At 39.4% G+C, this 22,480-nt stretch overlaps 1 protein-coding gene across 1 annotated transcript in view; it reads right to left on the bottom strand.

The window, feature by feature from the left end:
* Positions 1-22,480, bottom strand: part of NEK11 (NIMA related kinase 11) — a 152,687-nt gene that overhangs the window by 95,645 nt on the left and 34,562 nt on the right. Inside the window, exons 4-6 of the mRNA XM_023749322.1 lie at positions 11,159-11,277; positions 3,585-3,649; positions 2,479-2,605 (exon numbers count right to left, since the gene is read on the bottom strand). Coding sequence (XP_023605090.1) covers positions 2,479-2,605; positions 3,585-3,649; positions 11,159-11,277 — 311 coding nt within the window. The remainder of the gene's footprint in view (positions 1-2,478; positions 2,606-3,584; positions 3,650-11,158; positions 11,278-22,480) is intronic.

The following is a 22,480-nucleotide window of genomic DNA, read 5'->3' as shown; positions in this document are numbered from 1 at the left end:
TGGGTTTGGCAGTAGAAATTTCATTACGAGATAAGCTTGTTTTAATTCAGATAAAACCAAGGTAACTTCTAAATCAGCCGTGGGCAAACTACGGCCCGCGGGCCGGATCCGGCCCTTTTGAAATGAATAAAACTAAAAAAAAAAAAAAGACCGTACCCTTTTATGTAATGATGTTTACTTTGAATTTATATTAGTTCACACAAACACTCCATCCATGCTTTTGTTCCGGCCCTCCGGTCCAGTTTAAGAACCCATTGTGGCCCTCGAGTCAAAAAGTTTGCCCACCCCTGTTCTAAATTCATAAGAAGGTGGTTATTCAGACTCAGGATGGTGATAAATCCTTAGCTTATATTTGCTGAACATTTAATAATCTCCATAAGGAGAGCTAACCTTGCAAAAGATATATTAAAATTCTCCTGCATTTTCATATTTGGGAGGTTTTAGTTTTTTAAGTTTTGCCTTAGTCAGGTATCATTTTTGTAAACCTAAAACATTAGAGCAATACTATCTGATATTCCTAATTCTTTACACAATACTAAGAGAAGGGTTTTTGTTTGTTTGTTTGTTTTTTAAAAAAGAAGGCACACAACTGGGACAAAAAGACTCTATGCTATACCCTTCTCTCTGTGTGTTCTGGTGCCCAAGTTTCCTTACCCGACTTGGCAAGCAGTTGTAGATACATGTCAAAATGAGCCTGCTTTCTTGCTAAATGGAATTCCAAAAGTTTAAATAATGGGCTTCATAAATTAATTTACTCTTAATTCAAATGACATGATGTAACATCTTCCTGAGATACCATGAAATCTTTTTTTAATTCTTTATTGTTGAAAGTATTACATATGTCCCCTTTTCCGCCCATTGTCCTCTTCCAGCCTGCCCCCACCCCCTGCCCCAACCTTCAACCCCCCCCCCCCACACACACACACACACTGTCTGTGTCCATTGGTTATGCTTATATGCATACAAGTTCTTTGGTTGATCTCTTACCCCCACAGCACCCCCCCCCCCCGCCTTCCCTCTGAGGTTTGATGGTCTGTTCCGTGATTCTGTGTCTCTGGATCTATTTTTGTTCATCAGTTTATGTTGTAATCTTAAATCATGATGAAATGATATATTTGAATCTATTTTTAAATAGTCATCATCACCATAATAAAAACAATTAAGTGTGAAGAGAACTATAGGAATATAACTCAAATTCAATCCAAAGCCCAAGACTAGTTTCCTCAATCTGGAGAAATGTACTCCAACAAGAGCAAGAAGTCTTCCCTTGAGCGTCAGGAATCCTGTTACTTTCGATTTTATACCCCAAGGCCTTTACACAGTCACTGGCAAATAGTAGATGATCAATAAAGCAAAATTTAAAGAAACTCATTTCTCTGAATAGACCTTTGTGTTTTTTGTCAATTTTGTTGTTGTTTTGGAAGGCCTGGGAGAAGGGTGTGATAGAGGCAAGAAGGGAGGTGGATTGGAAAAGACCACCATGGCAGAAACAAGCTAAGAGTGAAAAACCCACTGAAGAACCTAGGGATGAATCACAAGAGTGCACTGAAGAGACAGGATGGATGGGGATCTGCCATGGCCAGACCTCATCATGACAGTATTCTCTCCCATCTGTGCTTCCTTTACTTAACCAGAGAAGGCAACTTACTATTTTAGCCTCTTTAGAAAAATGACGTGGGCACAGTCTTTCACGTGGCTCATCTCTGAAAGCTCAGGCTATTTAAATTAATTTGCATATAATAACTATTTACTTAATTAACAAGCTCAGCCAGTTTGTCCTTTTAACCGTTAACAAGTCAAGAATTATGTAAGATTCCTTTTCAAAGGAAAATAAATTTTCCCAAGTAGGATCTATTGCTAACAACAAACACGATTTTCCACATGGTTTCTGCACTGAGATTTAAATTGGTTCCATGATTGGGAAGGAGAAATTCTTTTGGTACGAGAGCTCAGAGAAATGGAGAAATCTAAGATGCATCTATCACTGAAAACACAGAATTTTTAAATTTAAGTTTATCCTTAAGACTAACATCTTTAGTAAAAATTTTAAAAGCAACAAGAAGAAAAAAAATAAAGCAAAGCTGTACATTCCCCACAGAGGTGGAAGTTAACCTTAAAATAAAATAAAGCAGTGTTTAGGATTACAAATGCTTTATTTAATAGGCTAGCAGAAACCTATCAAAATGTGTTGTTTACTATTCATTAAGAACTTTCCCTTGTGGTTCAAGAAGAAAAAAGCCAAACCAGCCAATTAATCTATGAATAAAAATACTTTAAAATCAACTTAATGGAATATATCAAGTTCCAAATTCAAAAGACCTTTTACTCTGGTCACAAAATGATTCAGGTTCTCAAGGGATAAAGTGAACGGATGTAGTAAGTAAATGATCCTAAAACCAAAACGCATCCTTCTCTCAGGACAGCAGATGAACAAGTCGTTGGGACCTGCCCACTGCCCACTGCCCACTGCCCACTCACCAGATGTCTGACTTGGTGTCGTAGCCTTGGTGTTTCAGAGCCTCCGGACTCATATAATGGGGCGTTCCGGTTAGAGTGGTGGCTAAATCACAGGATCCCATCAGGAGTCGAGAAACTCCAAAATCCCCTTGAAATAATAACAATTAATCTTTATGAATACTTTAAAACAATGAAAATCAACCCTGGAAATTAACAACCGAAATTAACAATCTAATTTGACAATTTTAATATGCAATGATTCATACCATTTTAAGGGGAAGAAAAGGAATATGATATATTTTAAATTATACAATGCTGGTGAATAGCTTTACAAACAAGCCCTATAGGAGAAAGATGATTTTGAGCCAGTAAAGTAAATTATGTAAACCAATTTTTTATTTTTTTTTGAATTGTGGAGAACCAGCAACTTTAAATAAAAAGCTATTTCAAGTCTGAATAACAACAAACAGAATGATTTGGAAGAGCTGAATATAATGACTTGCAATTTCATCTGCGGGTGGTAGGGAGAGTTTGTTATTTATTTGCAATAAAGAAAATTTTTAAATAAAATACTTGAGACTTTTCAAGAACATGACTATAAAACTTTAATCCATCAGATTCTCTATATTTGCCTAATAGCTACATGCTTTTATACCTTTCCTCTCTAAGAACATCTTGCAGATTAAACAATCCAGTAGCAGTTATGAGTGGAGGTATAGTTCTGAAGGAGAACTAAAGTTAACAAAGCCATTATATCAACATTTTAATTCTGTGTGACAACTGCTAATTGCTTTGTGATAAAATAAAGAGGGAAAACCTGTAGTAACTAATCAAACTAGTAAAACAAGTTGAACCACTTGCAAAGCCTCTGGTATGTAGTAGGAACTCAAAAAATACTAGTTGAATCTACAAAGTATGTAGCAAATGTCTTATAATTTAATTTATAATCAGAAACAAAATAATTGGATTTAATTGGCCCCAACCAAATAAAAACAAAAATTTGAGAATTTTAAATAAATCAACGGTTTCTCTGATACTCCTAGGTACTATATACAATTTGATATGTTGATAGCATCTAAATAGAATACTTCCCATGTTTCCAGAATACATACTTTTAAAAATCTTACCAATTTTAAGTAGATTATTTTTCAGAAATATATTTTTTGATTTTAAGTCTCGATGAAGTATCCTCCTAGAAAAGGTTAAAAAGGATATACATTATGCTAAGCGAAATAAGCCAGTCAGAGAAAGATAAATATCACATGATCTCACTCATTTGTGGAATATAATGAACAACATAAACTGATGAACAAAAACAGATCGAGACAGAGAAGCATCGATCAGACCGTCAAACCTCAGAGGGAAGGTAGGGGAGGGCGGGGGTAAGGGGGAGAGATCAACCAAAGGACTTGTATGCATGCATATAGGCCTAACCAATGGACACAGACACCAGGGGGGTGAGGGCATGAGTGGGGGGGAGGGGGATAAGGACACACATGTAATAACTTAATCAATAAAGAATAAAAAGGATATATAATATCATGCAAAATGTAAAATTTTAAAATCTTACTACACATAATATATCTGGGTGGCCCTGGCAGGCTAGCTCAGTTGGTTAGAGCATCGTCCCAATATGCCAAGGTTGCAGGTTCAATTCAGGATGAAGGCACATATAAGAATCAATGCATGAATGCATAAATAAGTAGAACAACAAATGAATCTCTCTCTTTCTCTCTCTCTGCCTTCCTCTCTCTCTCTCTCTCTCAAATCAATAAATTAAAAATTAAAAATATATATGGGTGTATGTGAAGTAATTCACACATAAATATACATTCCCAAAGATATATATTTAAATGTTTAAAAGCAACAAAACCACAGCAATTTCTTGTTTCCCTAAGGAAATAGAGTTTTTAAAAAACGGGTTTCAAGTCAGGAGAACGTGTAATTGGGGAAAAAATGAGATGGTTTCAACTACTTCAACAGGCCAGATGCTACTGTGATTTGGTAGCATGATCTACATAGTATTATATCCAGTAATCATACATTCAGTTTTAGACTAATTATCACAAAGCTTTATAGTCTGTTATATATAATCTATTTTTTAAACTGCTTCTGTTACTTGCAATTAAAAGCATCTTAAGTTGATTCACTTGGTCCCCGCAGCTGTTGATTCTAGATCCAAGGAGAGGGTACTGGTCTCTTACAGCTACAACTACCCAGGGAGTCAAACAGTCTAAGGGTTTAGATTTTGGAATAGTGATATAGGGAGCCTACCAGGAACCCAGCTACTATACAATGGGAATAAGTAATACATGCAAGAGAAACTTACTGAAGACTCCTAGGCCAGACAATAGAAGATGACTTACAGGTAATAACACATTAACAGCCCCGTGTGTGTGAATATATTATTCAGTACTAGATATTTTAAGAAAAAGGCAAACTATGTTAGGAAGCAGTTATGAGAATTGGCTGGTGCCATGGTGATAGAATAAAAAATTCTATGCCACAGACCAGCTATCAAAATATTTTGGTGAGTTTTTTTAAAGTCTCTTTTATTGACTTTGTGGTTACAGTAAGCAAAAATAGTTCCAGCAAGGAAGTCTTATCTACTTGGTTAATATCATTTCCTTTGAAGCATATAAAAATCAAATCAAAGAAATAACAAGGCGACAAGTAATATAGGCAACTTAGAGAACATCTATCTTCTAAAAAGTTCAAAGTAGCTCTCCATCCATTATCTCTGATGTCTCACGCCATTTCTATGGAAGTGGTGGGTCCCTCTCATGATGCCCAAGAGAATTAAGTGTGACCTGGTTAAGGTCAGATGGAACCTGTGTTCAGACACTTGGTAGAGCTCCTGCTTCCGTCTCCTCTACCAGGCCATTTTCTACATCCTCTCGACTTCAGAACCACAGCAGAGTAAAGAACAGTCTGTGGAGATAGATAGAGCAGGTGTTTCTCAGGGCCCCAACCCTAGGTAGGGCTGTGGAGAAGGTATGAACAATGTACCCTTCATCTCTCCTTAAGCCCTTAATAGTTTCTGACACATCAGCTCCCTTCCCTAAAAGTCTGTCCTTTAGGTTGTAGGGTCTCAGGGTGGATCTCCTTGTCAAAGATGCTGGCACAAGCAAGGACTCCTGGGTGATGCCTGGCTCGGGCAGCTGCCTGGCTTGTCTCTGCCACTTGGCCTTCGTCCTACATTCTGGGCACTTGTCTGGCTTCCTCATTGTTGCTGTGGCTCCCATGACCAGGAGGAGCCCTCTGTGTTGTAAGTCAGGGGTAGAGTTGGGTCCTCCTCCAACGTAGCTATTGCCAACACAGCAGAAGTTGCCTATACCTGGCACAGGGGTGGAGTCTCCTTGAAAAAAGTGCCCTGAGAACATCCTCAAGAGGTGGGTACCAGGCAAAAGCAGGAATCTCCAGTAACACAACACCACAACTTCCTTAGCTTTTCCATCTTCAAACCTAAGGTAGCAGACCTCCACCTTCTGACATATTTCCTGACCTGGATTCACAAGTAGGTCTTTTCCCTGGGAGTCTCACTACATTAAAAATAACCTCCTCATGCCACCTTTCCGGGAATATTTAGCCATGCCAACACAGAACTGGCTGGGAGATGTGTCGGACGCTAGTGATGAGGCAGTCACCTCTGGAAAGGTGTCTTGGTCCTGGTTTCTGCTCCCCTGTGAAAGCACCCAGATCAGGAAGCCTCAATGTCACCAGAAAGTGGGCTTTCTGCATAGAGGCTGTTCTGTCCATTTTTTTTTTAAATCTAGGTTAACTGAACTTCAACAGAAATTATTTGGGGGGGGGGCGTTGTTTGTTTGCTTTGTTTTGTGGTTTCTGTGTTAGCACTGGGGGGCAAAAAAAAATGGTGAACAAGACATTGTCTCTGTCCCCAAGTAGTTCCCTTTCGCCCAATTCTGCTGTGGCATCCAGAAAAGATAATGTTTCAGATTAGACAACTGATTGGACCAAAGAGGGAAAAGGCTATTATAGGACTGCACTTTCAGAGAGAATAGGGTTCTAGTTTTATCCAAGGTTCCAAAGTCCCTCAAATACTGGACCAGCCCAGGAATCCTGGGGGAGTCAGTAATGAGCCTCAGAACATAAACACCTTTAAGGAAACTTAGAGCTGTCTGTGCACCAGAGGTTCAAGCCCACGGGGAGGAAGGAGTTTGTGTTACATTCTCAAGATAGCTTTTAATGAACTGTGAATATTCACAGTTTCAACATTATTATTTATGAGTGTATGGATTTAGAATATTATTAATGTATAAATAAATCAAATTATAATAAGTACAAGAATTCTCCAAAGGAGTCAGAAAAAATATCTTCATTTCTTCTGTAACATCATTCTTAGTTTTTCTAGAGTCTTCTATATCTCCTCTGCTGCTATACTGTAATAGGGGTCTCCAAAGAAACAGACCTATAAGAGATAGAGATAGAGATAGAGATAGAGATAGAGATAGAGATAGAGAGAGAGAGAGAGAGAGAGAGACAGACAGATTTATCATGAGGAACTGGCTCACACAATTATGGAGGCTGAGAAGGTCTGAGATCGGCAAGTTGGAGACCCAAAAAAGTGGGTGGTGTAATCCAGCCTGAGTCTACAAGCCTGAGAATAAGGGGAGTTTCTGGTTTGCAAACGGAGTCATATGTTTACACTATTTTGCATCTGCTGCTTTCACCCAACATCATGTCTCTCAGATTTATATCAATTGTGTATTCTGTTTTTCTTGTTTTGTTTTGTTTTTAGAATTACATCAACTTTTTAAAATATTTTTTTTAATTTATTGATTTTAGAGAGAGAGAAAAGGAGAGAGAGAGAGAGAACATTGATTTGTTGTTCTACTTATTTATGCATTCATTGGTTGATTCTTATATGTGTCTTGACCAGAGATCAAATCTGTAACCTTGGCATATTGGGGCAACACTCTAACCAACTGAGCTACCCAACCAGGGCTGTGTATTCTGTTTTTATTCCACAGTAAAATCCCATTGTTTGAAAATACCAAAAGTTATTTAACCATTTGCTGTAAATGGACATTTCTTAGTGTTTGGGCTATTACAAATAAGCTTTCTATGCACATTTTCGTACATATCTTTTGTTGGACACAGGTACTCATTTTCTTTCTGAGGAACAGAATTACTGGGTCACAAGGTATTTGAATGTTTAGCTTTGGAGTTATTATTAAACATTTTTACAAAGTGTTAAACCCTAGCAGCAATGTAAGAGAGTTCCAGTAGCTCCAAATCCTTGCCAACACTTGTTATTGTCAAGAGTTGGGGTTTTTTTAGCCTTTCTGGTGGCTATGCCCTCATTTCTACACTGAATTACAACCACAAACAACAACATTACACGGGGCTTAACAGTTTGAAAATTTCGAAATGTATAATATCTCAATGCATATTACCTAAAGCCCTATAAGCAAGCAGAGAGGATCCCATTATTATCCCTATTTTATAGTTGAAGGAACAAAGGCTCAGAGAGGTTAAGTAGCTGACCCAGGAACATAACATACATCAGCGGTTCTCAACCTGTGGGTCGCGACCCCTTTGGCGGTCGAACGACCCTTTCACAGGGGTCACCTAAGACCATCCTGCATATCAGATATTTACATTACGATTCACAACAGTAGCAACATTACAGTTATGAAGTAGCAACGAAAATAATTTTATGGTTGGGTCACAACATGAGGAACTGTATTTAAAGGGCCAGAAGGTTGAGAACCACTGACATACATGGTAGAGATTCTCAGTCCTATATATCCACAGTGATACACAGTTTAGAGTTATTTGGGTCCATGTTTGATCTCTGCTAGTTTACTAACAGCAATCTGAAGTTAGGCCTTATTTTTAATGTATCATTATTTAATAAATAAAAATTGAAAATTTCTTATTTATATATAAAAACTTTACAATTGGTTATAATAATATAATGAATAAGAAGCACCATCATTTGTAATTTGAATCAAAGGATGGTATTTCAGATTCATAAATATCCAAATATTTAAGCTCCATTTAATGACTTTCTTGGAATGTTGAAGGATTTGAAAAAAAATTAAATCCTCTCTCTTAAGGATTATTTTAAACTCCTTTATTTTAATTAGTACTAAGTAGAATGAAATTATTTGGGTTCCTAAATGAGCCAGATTTCAGGATTTTTTGGGGTTTGTTTTTGTTAATCCTCTCCCGAGGATATTTTTCCAATGATTTTTAGAGAGAGTTTTGGGGAGGGAAGAAGAAGAAGAAGAAAGAAGAAGAAAGAAGAAGAAGAAAGAAGGAGAAGAAAGAAGAAGAAGAAAGAAGGAGAAGAAAGGAGGAGGAGGAGGAGGAAGAGAGAGAGAGAGAGAGAGAGAGAGAGAGAGAGAGAGAGAGAGAGAAAGAAATATCAATGGGAGAGAGACACATTGAATGGTTACCTCCCAAATGTGCCCCAACCTGGGCCTGGGATTGAACCTGCAATCCAGGTACATGCCCTTGACCAGGAATTGAACCCCTGGGCCACACCGGCCAGCGCACCAGATCTCAGTTTTATATTTTGCACACAAAATACGAAAGGTAGCATCTTTATATGTGTTGTTTTCCTTATGTATAAGCTAATAAATATGCCATGGAATAATAAAGAAAATAAATACTACAATATCAACTGTATGTATGTATACGAATAAATACTACAATATCAACTGTATGTATGTCCTACATTCAGCAGCTTTGAGTAGTTTATTAAAAGATTATTTTATACTAGAGGCCCGATGCACAAAAATTTGGGCACTCGGGGGGGAGGGGGGAGTCCCTCAGCCTGGCCTGTGCCCTCTCGAAGTCTGGGACCCCTCGGGGGATGACCACCTGCTGGCTTAGGCCTGCTCCCTGGGGGATTGGGCCTAAGCTGGCAATCAGACATCCCTCTGGCAGCCCGGCAGCCCTTGGGGGATGTCCACTTGCCAGTGGGGAGCAGACCTAAGCTGCAGTCGGACATCCTTAGCGCTGCTGAGGAGGCAGGAGAGGCTCCCACCACCACCGCTGTACTGGCAGCCGTCAGCCTGGCTTATGGCTGAGCAGAGCTCCCCCTTGTGGGAGCGCACTGACCACCAGAGGGCAGCTCCTGCATTGAGCGTTTGCCCCCTGGTGGTCAGTGTGTGTCATAGTGACCAGTTATTCCCAGTCTTTCTGCTGTTAGGGTCAGTTTGCATATTACCCTTTTACTATATAGGATAGAGGCCTGGTGCACGGGTGGGGGCCAGCTGGTTTGCCCTGAAAGTGTCCCGGATCAGGGTGGGGGTCCCACTTGGGTGCCTGGCCAGCCTGGGTGAGGGGCTGATGGCTGTTTGCAGCTGGTCACACCCCCTTCAGGATGGGGGTCCCCACTGGGGTGCCTGGCCAGCCTGGATGAGGGGCTGATGGCTGTTTTCAGGCTGGCCACACCCCCTTCAGGTGGGGGTCCCCACTGGGGTGCCTGGCCAGTCTGGGTGAGGGGCTGAGGGCCGTTTTCAGGCTGGCCAGCGACTGAAGCTCCCAGACTCTTTTTTTTTTTTATTCTGGGATTTATTTACCTTCTATAGCTGTCACTGGAGTTGAGAGCCAGCTTTAGCTGCGTGGCTGCCGGCTGCCATCTTTGTTGGCAGTTAATTTGCATATCTCGCTGATTAGCCAATGGGAAGCGTAGCAAAGGTACCATCAATTACCCTTTTTGTCTTTTATTAGATAGGATTCCTTTATTATTATCTCTTTGGATAGTTCTACATCAATCAAAAGATTGCAAGGGGCTGTCAATAAGTCAGTGGCTCTCTGGATCCTGGAGCATGTGCTTCAGAAGGGTCACAGCAAAGCACAGAATAGTCCACTCACCTTTTATGAGATCAGAAACCACAGGCGACACACTTGAACTATCTGATATCCATGGGTAGGCAGACCTCGGTGTACCCTATAATTTCTACTTTTGTGCAAGAAGAGTGTTACATGTTCTGCCCACTCCTAAGCTGAAAGCTAACAGAGACATCTCATAATATCTACTTTTACTTGTCTATGTATGTACATCTTTTCAAATGTGTTCATACCACTGTATGGGTCTGTAAAACATTTTAACATCTACAGCTTCTTATTTAAAAGTTTTAAAATACATTTTTGAAACAGAGATTGTAAATACAAATTATAGACAACTGAACTCATAAAACGTACCTTGACCTTCTTTATCAGGTACTTCACATCAAACTGACTTTTGGTCTGAATACCAAACAATATCTTTTGCCTCAATTACTTAGTTTACCTTGAGAAGTAAACTCCGCTAAATGTGCACAGACACATTCCAAGGCAACCATGCAATGCATTTATAGCATTCTAGGGTATTTATAGCTTAAGCTGCTGCAGGTATAATAAATTCATAGCATGCTAAAGGTATCTGGAAATCACTTGTAATTCACAGGATATGATCAGATATCGGAAATGTGTTTAATATAATTTTCTGTCTTGTATTCAAGGCCAACTTGATTTCTAGAACAACAACTAAGAAAATGCTTTTCAAGTAAATCTTCTAATATAATCATTCAACAGTTTTCTCAAGAAAAAGTATATTATAGATGTTGAACTATAGTCATTTACCTTTTGGTCTTGCTTTCTTTCAATTCTACCCCCCAAAATTTCATTTCAAACAGACATGACTGTTTACAAAAGCCCTGTCCCTCAGTAACAAAGAACATACCTCTCATGCATGTAGTCAACTCCCAGCAGCAGCTGGATAAACCATTCTATTACTTGACCGTCTGAGAAGGTTTTTCCAGCTTCTTTATATTCCTGAATTTTACAGTCCAGGTCTCGGCCCTGAAACCAAACAGCATAATTTATCATATTTTTTCAGTTAATATTTTAAAATCAAACTCTCTCAAATATAGTTAATACATAGCAGCCGCTGTTGTTATAAGAAAGTGAGGGCATACGGTAACTCTGTAACTATCACTGACGAAGGTTTGCTTCGTCCAGTCACCTCTGCACATTTCAGAGTGGAGCTCAGCTCTTGCCCCTGTCCGTAGATACTAAATAAACTGTTTTCATTGCTTTAAGTGAATGTATGGCTGTATTTATCTTTTTTTAAAAAAATATATTTTTATTGATTTCAGAGAGGAAGGGAGAGAGAGAGAGAGATAGAAACATCAATGATGAGAGAGAATCATTGATTGGCTGCCTCCTGCATGCCCCACACTGGGGATCGAGACCGCAACCCAGGCATGTGCCCTTGGCCAGAATCGAACCCAGGACCCTTCAGTCTGCAGGCCGACTCTCTACTCACTGAGCCAAAACGGCTAGGGCTGTATTTATCTTTGACATCACTCAAGAACAAAACCGTTCTAAAGGTTTTTTGTTTTTATTACATTACCTCAATATTACCTTAACATTTATTTTTAATGCATTTCATAACATTACATATTTATATGTACCCACATAAAACTAGGAATAACTTTACTTATACTTAGAGTTTTACATAACTATAGAGCCCTAACATGTATACAAATTAAAAATATAAAGCCAGCCCTAGCCGGTTTGGCTCACTGGATAGAGCGTCAGCCTGGGGACTGAAGAGTCCCCGGTTCGATTCTGGTCAAGGGCATGTACCTTGGTTGCAGGCACATCCCCAGTAGGGGGTGTGCAGGAGGCAGCTGATTGATGCTTCTCTATCATCGATGTTTCTTACTCTCTATCCCTCTCCCTTCCTCTCTGTAAAAAATCAATAAAATATATTTTTTTTAAATAAATAAATAAAAATATAAAGCCAGCAAAAATTCAAACTAACAATATCAATATAAAGCAATGCTGTTCTGGTGAAAGTCAATTGGTGCTTACATTGTGCATATAGTGCTGGCTGCTGGAGTATAGGTTCTCCTCGCTGCCCAGACTGACCTGTTCCTTGGAATGACTTAGCTCTCCTTTCCTCTATTTAACTAGAGCAAAACTCAGCAATCCAGCAACGTTGATGTATGTGGAGTCCAGACACATCATTTAGTCAGTCTCTGTCCTACCACTCACAAAAGGATAATACCTGGTGCCCCAATGAATCGTGATCACAAATAACAAACATCTAAAATTGCCTGGCGGAGAATGATGTAAGACCATTCCGATTATGCTTATCTTAATGTATTTCACCCACCACAGAAATAAAAACACAAAATGTGTTTCTCTTAGAAAACCCCTATACCTGACCCCTTTTCCCTTAAAACACCAACATATTAGAGACAATTCAAGAACTGTTCCTCTTAAGAAAAGGATGGGTTAAATGCGATTGTGTTTTGTCTTTGGGGGAGATCAACAACACAGGCCACATGAAGAGGGGAGAGGTATATGTCACATCCATACGAGCATAAGAGCCAAACATTAAGCTACACACAGACTATTCCTGACAGAGCTGTTAGGTGCAAAGGAAAAGCATTTATAGGCAATTAAACAATCAAGAGGAAATTACTTCCAATCAAACAACGTGAAGTCAACAGAATCAGTGATTTGCAATGTATTTTTTATATCCTTTCAGTGCAACATGCAAATGTTTGCCTAGCATATTCTCTCCTTTGCACAAGGCACAAAAAGTTGAAATGGCATATCAAACCTTCACTTTGGACCCTTGTGCAAATTCAGTTTCCTACTGAATTTTTCTGGGCAAGGTGATCAAAGCTTCCTGGAATTCACAAATACAGTGAATTGAATATTTGACTCCTTGTCAAAAAAACCATTGTTTCCTTCTCATTCTCCAAGCCTGTCTTTATATCGCCTCTTTTTTGAACCCTAGAGTTTATCAAAGTTAGATCACACAAGCTGTACTGTCATAATGTTTCATAAGTTGAATAAAACAATTTTGACAATAGATTATTATAACATCCCGTGAAACCCTTCAGAAGAAAGGCAAGATACAAATGTATATATTTTCCAATCCCAATTTTCCTTTTCTATCCCAGGGGATTCTAGCAAACCTTTCTCTCTCTCTCTCTCTCTCTCTCTCTCTCTCTCTCTCTCTCTCTCTCTCACACACACACACACACACACACACACACACACACACACACCTGGCCGGAGTGGCTCAGTGGCTGAGTGTCGACCTATGAACCAGAAGGTCCCTGTTCGATTCCAGGTCAGGGCACATGCCTAGGTTGTGGGCTTGATCCCCACTGTGGGGCATGCAGGAGGCAGCGATCAATGATTCTCTCTCATCACTGATGTTTCTATCGCTCTCTTCCTCTCCCTTCCTCTCTGAAAACAATAAAAATATATCTTTTTAAAAATAAAAAAATAAAACAAAACATCTCCTTTCAATATCCTATTTAGATTCTCTGAATGTAATAAAACATCTCCAGTGGCAGAAAGATAATTATCTACATGCTGCTGTCTCTGTCCTGAATAGCTTCAGATGAGGAGTGTCAGACAGGAAGAAAGGAAGGGAGGAAGGAAAGAAAGAAGGGAGGGAAGAAAGAAGAAATAAAAAGAAAAAGAAAAAGAAAAACTTGCTTTAAAGAAATATCAATGAAGCTTCCTGCTTCAACCTAATGTTTCTTACTGTAGGAAAGTCAGACATAAGTAGAGCCGTTCCTATGACAATGGCCTTTGCATTGGCAGAGCACGTGTCCTGAGTGACATTTATTGTTAGTGAGACAATCACCTCCTTATGCTCTCTCCTCAAGTTGTGAGTACAAGTTGCTTGTCTGCTTCCTGCATTGATATTAAATGTGTGTGTAATTTCCTGTGCCTAAAATACATATACATATATATATACATATACATATACATATACATATACATATACATATACATATACACTATTAAAAAATAGGGCCTTTAATAGTAAGTCTCTAAGTGCAATGTCAAAGGGAGCTACACAATCTCTCCCTTGCTCTCTGGGTAGAACCATATAAAGAAGGAACAGGCTAATTCTTAGTATTAAGCAAGGGTTGTGTTCAAATGAGAAGAAAGCCAAAAGATCAAATCAATCAGAAAGCTGGGTCTTATCCTCCTTAGGTTACCCTACAATTTTCACTTTGCAAGATTTTCACTTGGAGATACCAGGAAAAACTCTTTGTTTTGTATTTATTATGTTCTTTAATAAATACTCTGTAGATTATTTTCTTAGGATTTAATTAAGGTAATCAAGTCACTCACAGATTAAGACACAACAAATTATGTTTTTATATAACTAAGAAATATAATTTCTTGTGAAGCAGTCTGATTTCAACTCAGCAATATGAAAAGCACTAATTACTTTCTTTCTCTGAGCCATCTTCCAAGTGAAAATCAAATGTTTTTGATAAAATGTCACACCTCAGTTTGAGAAATTCTTATTATAATATCTGCACATTATGTTTCCTTAATTTGCCTTTGAAAAATAGTTAATCCTTTTATCACTCTAAAAACTTTAATGAAAAGAATATTGACTTTAATTTGATAATGTTGCCCTGAGATAATATTACTGAGAAAAAAATACTTTCTTCACTAATATTACTCTTGAAAGTTGCAATAAAAGCCTTGATGTTAACTTCTAAGGTTTTGAAAATCTGTAAATCAAAATGTTCCATTTGATGGATTAATGGTATCTCCTCCCTATTCCCCTCCCAGTTAGGCAACATCAGATTGACTCTGAAATGCTCGGACCTTGAAGACATGAAAAACAATTGAAATACAGTCTCTAAACTCCATCTCTGATCGCCATTAAAAATGTCTAAATCCTCAAAGGATTTGATTAAAAAAATTAATTTTAAGTCACCAACAGAAGTACTTTCAACCAGTTTAAAAGGCCAAAGTAGAGCCTTCTCAGAAGCTTGAATACAACGAAACTGCAATGTTCAGAGCAAATACAAAGGACAAAGTAATCTCATAGTTTCAGAAGGAGCTTGAAAAATTATTCTTCATTTTAAAATGAAAAAGCTGCCCCTTATTAATTCACTTGATTGACATCTTAAATGGTCCCTCCCACTGTACATCTCCTTTAAATTAGCTTCTAATTCATCCTTTCAATGGACTTCAAAATTTAGCATGCGTAAGAATCATCCAAGTGGCTTATTTAAAATGCATATCTGTAGGACACACCAACAGAGACTCTAAGTAAATCCAAAGAGGAGCAAGGAATATGTATTTTTTTAGCAAGCATCCTAAGTTACTCTGGAACAGGTGGTCCATGGACCAACCACACTTAAAGAAAACACTGCTAGATAATAATACAAATATGCCACATACTTAATGTTTTATCCAAATTATTGAATAAAATGGAAACATTTTATTCAATAATTTGAAAAATTCCAAAGGTAAAAAAATGTACTTGGGAAAGTCATGATTGAATAAGAATCATTTTATAACGACACTTTTAAAAAGCCTGTGACATTACATTTAGGAAAACACCAATAAATGGAGGTAGAGGGGGCAGGGAAAGAAGGTCCTCTATCATTATATTGTAGAACCAGAAAACATTTCCTTAGAAGTTTGGAAGTTCACTGCAACTGAGTGCATACAAAGTGGGGGAAACATCAAGCTATATAATGCGCTTGAAAAGCAAAGTCAGAAAATCCAGATCCTAAATAGTTACTAACAACTGCCAAGCGGTACCATAATGTTTATGTCTGCTAATATAAATGAGCATTCCTAGGTTTAGTTGCTAATGTTTTTATTGAACTTATTGGGTTGCATTGCTTAATAAAATGATATAGGTTTCAAGTATACAATTCTACAATACATTATCTGTATATGTGTTATGTGTTTACCACCTCAAGCTAAGATTTTTTTTCAAGTTATTTTACAGTAAGTGTTCTTCCTGCTGAGGCAAATGTACAAGAACATGAATAAAATGGTAAAACTCACTTTTTCCTTAAGCAGTGGTATGAAATAATACTTTCATCTATAAATCACTGGTCTTTTTAAAAGTAAACTGTTTGAAGTGGGTTATTCTGATTCTATTTTTGAATACTTATATTTATATAAAGTCATATGCCAACTAAAGCCATACCCCAAATGCCTAAGTGCTACTGGGTTTATGAATTGCTTTATATTAGTGCATTACTTCCTTTCTTTTAAATGAAACTTGTTTGCTTTTCAATTTTTTTCATTAGCAATTTTAAGTAAAAATCAGTGGCTTTATTTTTTTAACTTTTTTTGATAAAAGGTTAAAATATTTCATAGTTTAAGCAAAGAAAATAAATGGAACAAATAAAATGACTTTAACTTTGGTACTTACAAAAATCATGAACAGACTGATTTATGTGTATAAAAATGTGAGACACATTATTTACAGTCTTCCCTACTGAATAAACTTTAGACCATAACAGAATTGACATGGAGCAAATTCAAGGAGGCCTACCCACTCCGGGATGGAGCTGCCAGGGAAAACCAGAGGGCCGATGGGCCACCCCTCTCTGAAGGTCATGGTTAGGTCCCTCAATCAGCAGCCATTCCAGCAAAGCAAACCACTGAAGCCAGCCTCATGTGTGACGGCTACCGCTCACAGCAGGAAGGATGGTGTCTGTGTCCCCCAAAATATATATGTTGAGCCCCTAACCCTTGTGTGATAATATTAGGATGTGGGACCTTTGGGAGGTGATTAGATCATGAGAGTGGAGCGCTTATGAATGAAATTGTCTTTATAAAAGCAAGCCCACAGAGCTCCCTCACCCCTTCCACCATGTGAGGACACAGCAAGATGACGGTCCATAGACCAGGAATCGGGCCTTCACCAGATGCTGAATCTGGATCCAGCAACTTGATCTCAGACTTCCAGCCTCCAGAACTGTGAGACACAGATTTCTGTTGTTTATAAGCCACTGAATCTATTGTATTTTGCTATAGATGCTTGAACAGACTAAGACAGATGGCCACTAATCCACGTCACAGTGATAAATATCAAGCATGTCTCTCATCCATAAACAACCAATTCCGGGTGCTGGAGGCCCCAGACAGAGTTTCAGGACTATAACAATGGCTTTGAAAGACAGAAAAAGGTTTGTCTCCAATTGTAGACCCAGAACACATCAAGTATGACGTTGTATGAACACCCTGAGAGCTAATTAGCCTGGTGGTTACATGTTACTGCCAAGTTCACTTGCAAGAGTCTACTGACACCCACTAGAGTTTCGAGATTGTAAAACTCAACCCACTTACTTGGTGTATTTAAACAGCTTTACATAAACAAGAAGCATAAGAGAAATTTCAAATGTTCTTTTTTACAAAACAAACAGATCCTTGGCAAGTACTTGCCTAAAAGTTGCCATCAGACCCATTAGTGTTAAAAAATTTGCCTGCTTCCCTCCTTCTGGCATGAATCCCTACAGTAAAGGCTGCAAATAAAAAACTCAAAGAGGTAAAAATTACCTTGCCCTCTAAAGATATCGGGAAAGGGGAGAAGGGAATAGCAATGAAATAAGGAACTAACAACTTCCATTACTGATGGTTTACTAGGTGCAAAGCACTGATGGCCACTTTTTCAACATCCATTATTTCAAGTTGCTATAAAAACCTAACAGAATATGTGTTGTTACATTAGCTTGAGGTCAGGAAAATGTCAAGAGTGAAATAACTTGCTCAAGGACATGGACCAAGATTTGAACAGAAGTCAGTGTGATGCTACTAGTCTCCTACTGAGAGAAAATAATAATGTCATCATGTTAAAATGTGTGTGCAAATTGATATGCAGGTTTCTTTTTTAAAATATATTTTTATTGATTTCAAAGAAGAGGGAGAGGGAGAGAGAGATAGAAACATCAATGATGAAAGAGATCATTGATTGGCTGCCTCCTGCATGCCCCCAGTGGGGACAAGCCCGCAACCCAGGCATGTGCCCTTGACCGAAATCGAACCTTCAGTCCACAGGCTGACGCTCTATCCACTAAGCCAAACCGGCTAGGGCATACACAGGTTTCTGTGTTTATATATATCATGTAAACAAAAATAAAGATACAGAATATAAATGAGAATAAGCCAAGGGACAGCTTTCGTGTACAGTGTGCACGTGTGCACTGTGAGATGGTTACCTCAGTCAAGTTGACTGACACATTCAATACCACACAGTTACTTTTTTCTGAGGTGAGAATACTTGAGATCTGCTCTTGTAACAAATGTCAGGTGTACAGTGTAATGTGATTAACTATGGTTCCTGCATCTTAGATCCCCAGACCTTGTTCATCTTATAACTGAAAGTTTCAGGCTTGATTAGTGTGGCTGGGTTGAAATTTGTGTTTAGTTTAGGGCAGTGGTAGGCAAACTGCGGCTCGCAGGCCACATGCGGCTCTTTGGCCCCTTAAGTGTGGCCACGAAGTTTCAATCACACTGTATGTGTGCGCCCGCACGTGGTATTTTGTGGAAAAGCCACACTCAAGGGGCCGCAGTTTGCCGACCACTGGTTTAGGGCCTCCTTTTGAAACACGCTTGGTTAACACTGTTGATATGAATAATAAAACAATCTATCTCAACTCATTCATGTCCATGTAAAAGTAAATAGCTGCATGCTTGAGAAGATAGGAATAATGGACTATTCAGTTGACTCTAAGTATTAAGAAGGGAATTAAAGTAACCTAAGTAAAAATTTTTAAAAAGGGGTAGTTGCCTGGTTGGTGTGGCTTAGTGGTTGAGTGTCGACCTATGAACCAGGAGGTCACGGTTCGATTCCTGGTTGGGGCACATTCCTAGGTTGTGGGCTCGATCTCCAGTAGGGGGTGTGCAGGAGGCAACTGATCAATGATTCTCTCTCATCATTGATGTTTCTATCTGTTCCCCTCTCTCTTCCACCCTGAAATCAATAAAAATATTTTTAAAAGGGGGTATAGCTTTTCCAATGTCCCTGCTCTGAGTGAGATTCAACATTCAAGCCACGTGATTGTCAGAAAAATCACTCCACCTCTCTGGGGTCCTATTTCCTCATCTATAAAATATATGAGAATCCACTTCTCCTTGAAAAAGGATATGGGCATGATAAGAGGATACAGAGGATACAGGGGTTAACCTGAAGAAGCTCCAACAGCCAAAGCTGGAATAATTTGAGCAATAGGATAAATAATGATAACATTGGTTGTACAGCCCACAGAATAAAACACTTGTCTGAGTCCATGTTGATATAAATAAATACTTAGATAAATACACAAATGGAGGAGAAGGAATGGAAGGATAGCTCTTCCTTATAGAAGAATCCCAAGTAGTAAATGTGGAAAGAATGACGGAAATACATAATCACCATTAGGAAAACATCACAGTAAACATTATGCCAGATGCTAAAATCAGTGGAGGAAAATTTGAGGAGGAGCAGGATATTAACATGGACACCCTCAAAGTATCTTCCCCAAGATACTTATCCATTACAAAAAGGAAAATAGTAACTTTACAGTGGCGAGATTCAGCAGACAGAGCCTTAATCAAATCACCAAAGTTAAGATCACCAGGAAGAAATTACACTAACATGCACCCTTTCATGTGATGCACTGAGAAGGACACATCATCACTCCTGTGGTCGTCTGGCCCAGGACACATAACCTCAATCTAATCATGAGAGAACATCAGATAAACCCAAACTGAGAGACAGTCTACAAAATAATTTACCAATACCCTTCAAAAGTGTCAAGGTCATACAAAACAAGGCAGGAAAGGGAAACTGCCACAGATGAAAGGAGACTAAGGAGCTACAACAATTAAATTCAGTGTAAGGTTCCTAGATTAGATCCTGGGAATAGGCAAAAGACACTAGAGGGGGAACTGGCAAAATATTAGGTTAAATAAGTTGTTAACATTAGGGAATGTGTTTAACTGCAAACACATTACAATTAAAGGTGAAGTATTAGGTTCCTAAATCACGGCCCATGCTTTTCTACTTCTGAGACTTTTTTCACATTACTAGAGGCCCAGTGCATGAAATTAGTGCAAGGGGCTCGGCCCTCACAGCCTCGGCATCATCCGGAAGGTGATCTGGAAGGAAGTCTGGTCTAATTAGCATATTATGCTTTTATTATTATAGACTCCTTTTAACTGAAATGTCCTTGCCTCATCCATATTCCTTAACCTAATCCTTCCCATATATAATGCCAGCCCTTCCATGGTTCTTGCAGTCCAAAGTCATTTCTCTCTACTCTTAACTCCCATAGCACTTTAACCATACATTTTTTTTTTGACACTTATCCCATCCCCCTTACATTTTAGCCATTGATATAAATCAGCAATTTTCAATTGGCTGCAAGAGGTACACTGGTGTGCTCCAAGAATTTTTAAACGTGCAATAAATACCTGACTATTCTGTCAGGGGTACTGACCTCCTTTCCCTTAGATTGTCAAGTAAAAAAATGACAACAGCCAACACAATAGCTTTCTGGTGTGATTCAAAATTATACCTATATTGGAGGCCTGGTGCACAGGATTCGTGCACTGGTGGGGGGCATGGCCTGTGGGGATTGGCCCGCTGTGGGAATGCCACTCATCCCGGTCAGCCGAGCAGCTGTGGACCCACCCTCTGAGCGGCTGCTCCCTGGTCCAGCATCTTCTGTGGAGCAAGAGCACTCGCCTCTCCAGGGGACCCGGTCAGGGCCCGGTCCAGGGACAATAGCACTGAGAGGCAGTGGGGTAGGCTTCAGTCCGCAATGGCCACAAACCCGCCTCTCAGACTCCAGGGTCAGCTCTGTGAGCCTGGTGCGGTGCTGCGCGACCTGCGGGCTTCTGGAGGAGGCAGCCGGGAGCGAGGAGGAGAAGCCTGGGGTGAGGAGGCAGCCCGGGTTCCTGCCCGTCAGCTCTGGGGTTCACAGCGGGAGCAGCTGCTCATCCGGGTCAGCTGAGCGGCACTCCCACTGTGGTAGCACACTGACCACCAGGGGGCAGCTCCTATGTTCAGAGTCTGCCCCCTGGTGGTCAGTGCACATCATAGCGACTGGTCAACCAGTCATTCTGGTGGTTCTGCCATTCGGTCTTTGGACTTTTATTATATAGGATTTTTGTCACACAATTTTAGTCATTAGCTTATATGTACTATGAGATAAAAAGGTTGAAAATCACTGATATAAATAATTTATTTATACTAACAGGCAGGTTCATTAAAGAAAGATCATATTATCTCTGTTGCCCCACACCAGGTCTGGAATTATATCTGACACAGAGTTAGGGTTCAATAATGGCTTTTGGAAAGACCCCTGGTTACTATGGCCTTGATGAACTTCAAACTCTTAAGGAAGCAATAAACAATCTAGAATGCCCATTTATTCATATGCAATGAGAACCAGAACTGCCGATACAAGGGAAGCTCACGTTGGTTTAGCCTGCGGATTTTTTTTCCCGTTAGAAGAGACATATGTGGAGAGCTGAACTGGAATGAGAAGGCTGCTCAGGGAGCCAGGAGACCAAGTGGGTAATTTTCATCAACAATAGCACCAAGCAAGGTGGCCTGAGATAAAACCACACCCACCACCAGGGCCACACTTCCCTGCTCTCAGATCTGAGCCCCAACTTTGCTCAGTGCTCCACACCCCTGACAGTTTCCCTTTATGACTCTACTTTCCTGTTCCCATGCTAACCATTATCCTTTTTTCCCCCCCAGTCCTTAACCTCAGCTGCACATTAGAATCATCCTGAGAGCATTAAAAAATCCTAATGTCTGGACCTTACCCCAGATCAATCCAGTCAGACTTTCCGGAGGTGGGCCTCAGGTCTTGGGATTTTTGAAAGCTCTCCAGGGACTACAATGTGGAGTTAAGGATGAGCACTACCACGATCTTGATATCATTTTTGTTTAGCTATGTTAATATCACCAAGCATGAAACAGACAAGTCCAACCTTCCCCACTTTTTGCCCCGATAGTCATATGTTCTCTCTCTCCAGGAGATATGTGATCACGCCTATTCTCTATTTTGTCTACTAATTTGACACCCAGCTATGGAGATGCCTTATCCTAACCCAATGGAAAAACCTTCAGGCAGTACCTGACAGGCCACTGGTGTAGTACGTTGTTAGGTGTGCCAGAAACATAGGTAGGACAAAATGCTTTTGACATATATGACAGGTAGAAGGATCCAATATTTTATTCTTTATCATCAGCCTTTGA

This window comes from Myotis lucifugus, unplaced genomic scaffold (assembly GCF_000147115.1).
Source record: "Myotis lucifugus unplaced genomic scaffold, Myoluc2.0 scaffold_8, whole genome shotgun sequence".
NCBI classification, from domain to species: Eukaryota; Metazoa; Chordata; class Mammalia; order Chiroptera; family Vespertilionidae; genus Myotis; species Myotis lucifugus.
Note: the sequence above shows the minus strand (reverse complement) of the source record. Positions and strands in the feature narration are given on the sequence as shown.